The sequence below is a fragment of the Sus scrofa genome, chromosome 1 (genome assembly GCF_054392235.1).
Source record: "Sus scrofa isolate SSC_HxYL_T2T_F1_AM1 chromosome 1, Sscrofa_HxYL_maternal_Yorkshire_Landrace_v2.0, whole genome shotgun sequence".
NCBI classification, from domain to species: domain Eukaryota; kingdom Metazoa; phylum Chordata; class Mammalia; order Artiodactyla; family Suidae; genus Sus; species Sus scrofa.
Genome location: NC_139383.1, coordinates 108,435,460 through 108,441,912, shown reverse-complemented (window position 1 = coordinate 108,441,912; position 6,453 = coordinate 108,435,460). Strand labels below are relative to the sequence as shown.

Here is a 6,453-nt window from a genome sequence, read left to right as displayed (position 1 = left end):
TTTGCTGTATAGCAGAAATTGGCACAACACTGTAAATCAACTCTAATTTTAAAAATAAAAATAATAATTAAAAAATTTTTTAAGACTTCATAGTGATAGATCAGCTTAAGTTTACTAAAAATTGACAACAATATGGAATAATTTAAAGGATGACTTATAGGGAATAAAGATGAATTGCTGATAAACAGATGGCAATACCCAATTTCAGTTTTCCTAAACAGTCATTGCAACTTCAGTTGGGCCCCTGGGCACCCTGAATAAAGACAGTGTTCTCCAGCTTCCGGTATATGATCCTTTGACTGATTTGTGGCCAATAGACTGTGGACAACTTCTCAGTCACACTCTTAAAGGGGGACATGTCCCCCCCTCTCCCTTTTCACCTGGACTCTGGGGATAAAGGGACCATCCTATGAATGGCGCAGCAAAAACTAAGAGCCTGAACCTCTCTGGGCTTTTGGTACAGAACCTCAATACCAGCTGGGACTTTAACACAATAGGGAATTCTTCTTCTACCTGGTTTCAGCCACTGTTTTCTAGATCTCATGAGACCAAGCCTATATCTTCACCAACATCCCCATGTCCAGCCTCCCTCCCTGTTCTTCCTAATATCCACCTTCAAGTGTTTCTAATGTGATTCAAAAAAATTCTCTTCTTGTTCTTTAATGAAAGCTGTTGTCCACTTTCTACCAACAATTAGTATCAAATAGAGAATATAGCTTTTTTTTTTTTTTTTTTTTTTGCTTTTTAGGGCCATATCCGTGGCATATGGAGGTTCCCAGGCTAGGGAGAATATATCTTATATTAAAGTAAATTTTTGTCAAACCCTAGGCTTAGGCAGCTGTAATCCTTTCAGGTTTTAAGAAATGAGTTGCCAGACCACTAAGAATTTTGTAGATTTTTATTATTTTACTATTAAAATTTTTTAATCTTGAAATCAGTTAATTGTCAAGTAGAAACTAACCATATATTTGTTTTTATACATTATATACACTTGAGAAATAAATAGTATTCTAAGCATTTTAAAAAAGCATCATTATATACAAATATGGCTTCAAGCCAAAAGTATAAATACAGGACCCACTGAGGATTCAATTTCTAAGGCTTCCTTTACTAAAATCAGAAGCAGAAAGCAACCAAGATGCACAGTCAGTAATACAAGCTCTCCTTTGGCTAGAAAGAAAATCACAGAAGCCACAGAAAAAGCACAGAAATGGACAGAGAAAATACCTTGAATTAAGGTATTTGACAGGTTATGCATTCAGAGGTTTGGCATTGAACAATGACACAACTTTGGCACAATACAGATTAAAACAATGTCCTTTAAAAACTTAAAAACCCAAATACAATGTCCCCTCCCTGCTACCACCTGACATTACAGCTCCTTCCAAATAGATCACATCCATAAAATCCCAACCCCTTGCACATTTGTTCTCCCAGTTTTCTCTTAATAAGAGGGTTTAGGGTTTTCTAGATGGCTCTGAAAAAGAAAATTCCTTTTTTGTTCTATCTGGGGCCTACTGGTGGGAAATGGCTGTAGGGGTCTTGATGAGGTTGCACAGATCGGCATGCAATGGGCATGGCCTCTAGGAAGCCTGGGGTCCTCATCTGGCTCTACCGACTTGGTGTATAATTCCAGGCACGTGGCTGAATATCACTAAGGCTTGGTTTTTTAAATAGAGAGAATAGTAGCTGCCCTGCTCACTTCCTGGTGTGACTCTTTAATTAAGTGATGCATGTTCAAATCTTTTGAGAATTACAAAACAGTTTCTCGGATATCACGTCTATGAATTCAAATCGACATCTAGAATTGGAGGTTTTCTGAAGAAGTTCAGCACAGAAAAGGCACTGGTCTTAGAGAAAGATATTTCAAGAAGGAAAAGGTATGGCGTTAATTAACTCTTGGTACCAGCTGTGTGTGACAGGTGCTAGTTTCTGTACAAACAGATATGTATAACATACATTCTACCTTCCATCTTCCTACATGGAAGAGATTTTGCTCTGGAGCAATCGTATTCAGCAATTGGTCACATGTATGATACTGTGCTTGCCATTTTGCTGGTGATCACTCTTAAGAGGAATGCATGTTAATTAAGGAGAAATAGAGGAGTTCCCTGATGGCTCAGCAGGTTAAGGATCTGGTGCTGTCACTGCTGTGGTTCAGATCACTACTGTGGCGAGGGTTCTATCCCGGGTCTGGGAACTTCCACATGCTGTGAGTATGGCCAAAAAAGAAGAAGAAATAGGTAGAAACCACTTAAAGCTTCAGGGTCCCCAATTCTTACATCCTGTAGCCTTCCAAGTGCCAAGAGTGCCTTTCATCACATGCATATTCATGGATCATCTCAACTTAAAGAGTCTAGACATCCCCATCCCACTAGGTTTCAAGTGAGAAGATGGCTTGGAGAGATTTACTAAGGTGTCTATTGCCATGTGCTAATTAAGTTTAGGTGCTTAATAAATATTTGCCCAGTCAAAAAAGGAGCGACAGAAAAATATGAAGGCCAACGATGTGTGCTTTAGAGAGGGAGCTGGAGAGCAGGACGGAATATCCAATAGGTAATGGGTACCTTTTACCAGTTACCCATTGAACCCCAGCAGTGTGGGCCTCATCACCTCTCCCGATCTACTCTCCTCTCTCCAGGTGAACAAGGGCCCAGACCTGCCACCCTGACATGAATCAGCTCCCAGCAGGAAGACCTCCCTATACCTTCAGGTCAGGTCAGGCACGTGGAGCCACTCCAGAGCCTGTGTTCCTTGGCAGGTGAAGCACAGGCTCAGCCAGTCACTGAGAAACCAGCCCAGTGTACACAGAGGCTAGGGGCATTCAGCCGTTTGCACCCAGATCTGGGGTCAGCGCTATCCCGAGAGCAGCAGCAAGAACAGCAGGAAAATAGCAGTGCATAGTCCCTTCTGGCAAGTAGTCCCAGCCATCATGGGAGGCAAGGGCCAGGACCCAGCAAGCAGGCTCCTCCCACTGCTCCAGGGTCAAGGCCGAGAAGGGTCCTTCCATCAGTGGGTCCTCAGCAGTAACGTTCCTCCATGTGCTTGGAAGGTGGGGGCACTTTCTGACTCGCTCAAGGATGCTCCACAGTTGGACTGAAAGGAACCACATGGAGCATTGTTCTGTTAGTTTGCTCAGCAAACATGCAACTCTGTTGACCTCAACACCAAGCTTTCTTCCATACCTATCAGACTCTTTTACTTGCTTCCCATTCGGAAGAAATGGAAAAGGTCCCAAGTGCTCCTTCCTCCCCCTCCTCCAACAAGCCACAGATTCACTTTAAGAAACACCTCACTGGAGCCAACTCTGGGCTCACAGGTCCACACACCCCAGTGCTGGTATTTGCATATTTAGCACAACACCCACAGGACACGCTCATGCACACACACAACACTGTGGGTACAACCATCAGGTCCTCTTTGCTTTGATCTAGAAACACAAGAAATCCGGCAAGAAGGGGGCAAGACAGAATCAAGAGAACTTTTTTTTCTCTTTTCTTTTTTGTCTTTTTGCGTTTTCTAGGGCCACTCCTGCAACATATGGAGGTTCTCAGGCTTAGGGGTCTAATCGGAGCTGTAGCCATAGGCCTATATCATAGCCACAGCAACGCGGGATACAAGCCACGTCTGTGACCTACACCACAGCTCACGGCAACGCCGGATCCTTAACCCACTGAGCAAGGACAGGGATCGAACCCGCAACCTCATGGTTCCTAGTCAGATTCATTAACCATTGAGCCATGACAGGAACTCCAAGAGAACTTGATTCTAGGCTCAGCTACACACTTGCGCTATTGAGCCTCTCAGAACCTCAGTCTCCTTCTCAGTGAACAGCTGAATGGTACCCAAGGCAGGAGAGAGAGTACTGGGGGTGTAACATATGTCTAGGGATGTCACCACTTCTTGGTGTTAATTTATTACTCGGGCCCCTATTGTTTTCTGTTCCTTTGAGGGTAAAGGAAAGGACGACTTGTTTTCTCAAAGAGGTGTTGCGAGATGAGTTAGTGTTCTCAACTGTTATGAAGTTCTGGAGCGGAAAAGAAGTAAGAAGAATAACAATAAGGGGAATTTCTGTCGTGGCTCAGTGGTAACCAACCCAACCAGTATCCATGAGGACATGGGATAGATCCCTGGCCTCACTCAGTGGATTAAGGATCTGGCGTTGCCGTGGCTGTGGTGTAGGCTGGCAGCTACAGCTCCGATTCATCTCCTAGCCTGGGAACTTCCATATGCCGTGGGTGCAGCCCTAAAATCAAACAAAACAAAACAAAAAAAAGAATAACAATAAAAATACCAATCCTTCCTGGGTGTGTCCAACCTACATGGCTGTACCAGGAACTAATCAATACCTGTGGAAGCCCTTGGGAAGGTATACATTTGAATATAAACATAAAGAATTAAAATGAGTATTATAGCAGAAAAATCATATAAGCCCACACTAGACTGAGTCCCTTAATTAGATGGGCAGTTTTCAGAACTCCACAAGTCCTGTGATCACTGAGCCTGTGGTCACGCTGATGCTCCTGAGCAGGAGACAAGAGCAGCCAGGATGTGGCCTGGCCCTTGGGGTTGGCAGACAGTTAATCACAGGGGGCCCCAGCATGGATGCAGCTGCTTGATAATTGATACCCAGATAGAGGAGAGGTGACTGATCTGAGCAAACAGAACCTCCACGCTCAAGAGAGCACAGGCTTTAGAGTAAACTAACCTGCTTCAAATCTTCACTCTCCCATCACCAGGTCGGGGACCTGAAAAGAGTGACCCAACCTCTCTGTGTCTCAGGTTCCCCAACTTTCATAGGGTTAATGACCCCAGCATGCTGGGCTTAATGATAAAAGTAAATCAGGTGGGAGTTCCCTGGTGGCCTAGCAGATTAAAGATCCGGCATTGTCACTGCTGTGGCTCGGGTTACTGCTGTGGCACAGGTTCAATCTCTGGCCCCAGAATTTCTGCATGCCATGGGCATAGCTCCCCCAAAAAAGCAAATGGGATGATACTTGGAAAGCACTGAATACAGGGTGGGTATACACCACATGCTCAGTGTAAGGCAGCAGGATTATAATCTAGTGACTTGAATGGGGCAAGGGGTGGGGGCTGGTGGGGGTCTGTCTCCCTCCTCCTCAGCAGACATTTAGGCTCAGAGGATGTGTGACTGATTCTCCTTTTATTTTTTTAATTTTTTAATTTTTTTTTTTTTTTGGATTTTTATGGTCACACCTGCAACATATGAAACTTCCCAGGCTAGGGCTTGAATTGGCGCTGCACCACAGTTACAGGGGATCCGAGCCATGTCTGTGACCTACACCACAGCTCGAGGCAATGCTGGATCCACTGAGCGAGGCCAGGAATCGAACCCATATCCTCATGGATACTAGTCGGATTCTTAACAACTCTGAGCCACAAGGGGATTCTCCTTTTAGGTGAACCCACTGCCTCATACCATGAGATCAGCCTTCCTCAATTCTGATATAATGAGATTCCAGCATGGCCCAAGAGGACACTGAAGGAAGCTGACCCCTTTGTCTGATTCCGTGCCACACACAGAAACATTTCGCTTCTCAGAAGGAGGGAGAGTTGCCTAGCAGTATCCACTCACACCCACCTGGGTTCCAGACAACCTTAAAAGGGAACTATGCCTTAAGCTTCTCCCTTACCTTCTACCCAACTCCCCACTCCATCCTGGTGCCCAGAAGGAAGCCAGAAGCCCTGGAACTTCCCACAGCCTCGATCACTACAAAGAAGTTCAATCTAAGAAGTTACCAACTCAGGTGACCTTGTCACTGAAAGACCTCTTTCCAGTAGGACCAGGGCTATGACACGTGCAGGGTAAGGCAGAACAAGAGGCAAAGGGACATTCACACCCTCCAATATCCTGTCCATCGCACTGATTTGTCTATCTCCTTCCAGAGGAAGGTCAGCTTCACGAAGAACAAGACTTTTCTCTAGCTTTGTTCACTGCTCTGTCCCCAGTGCCCAGTCCCATGTCCACCCAACCCTAAAGGACCCACCAACGTGCACTGACTGAAACTCTGAGAAAGTCCCCAGTTACCTGGTTTCATTTTTCATTCTCCAGCCATCCCGACACTTGCGAAACCAGAGCTCTTGGCCAGGGGCTATGCGGGTGTTCTCAGGATCTTCGACACAAAAAGTCAATCTAGGAAGAAAAAGAAACCACCGATGTAGCCAAAATTCTAGAGAGAGGTACATGCTTGTGCATCAGCCAGATGCTGCTTTCTGGATCTGAGGTGGATGGAACAAGGAGAAAAGAAGTTTCCATCATGCCATCCCTGACTCAAAACCCTTCAGCCCCACCCAGTGATGCTATGAGCACACTGAAAGGGTCTTGCTTTGATGACTTCCATAATTCAGCTCATGCAGCCTTTAATATCACCCCTTCCACCTCTGTCTAGTCAAAAGCCTACTTCCAAGGCATTGTCTCTCTGAAGCCTTCCT

At 45.1% G+C, this 6,453-nt stretch overlaps 1 protein-coding gene across 4 annotated transcripts in view; it reads right to left on the bottom strand.

The window, feature by feature from the left end:
- Nucleotides 1-884: 884 nt before the first annotated feature.
- The window catches only part of LIPG (lipase G, endothelial type), a 28,929-nt gene continuing 23,360 nt past the window's right edge, over nucleotides 885-6,453 (bottom strand). For 3 of the 4 annotated variants that reach the window (XM_013992843.3, XM_021094488.2, XM_084957583.1), the window contains exons 9-10: nucleotides 6,050-6,154; nucleotides 885-3,096 (exon numbers count right to left, since the gene is read on the bottom strand). In XM_013992843.3, the coding sequence (XP_013848297.1) occupies nucleotides 3,075-3,096; nucleotides 6,050-6,154 (127 nt within the window). In that variant the 3' untranslated portion in view covers nucleotides 885-3,074. 4 annotated transcript variants of the gene reach the window in all.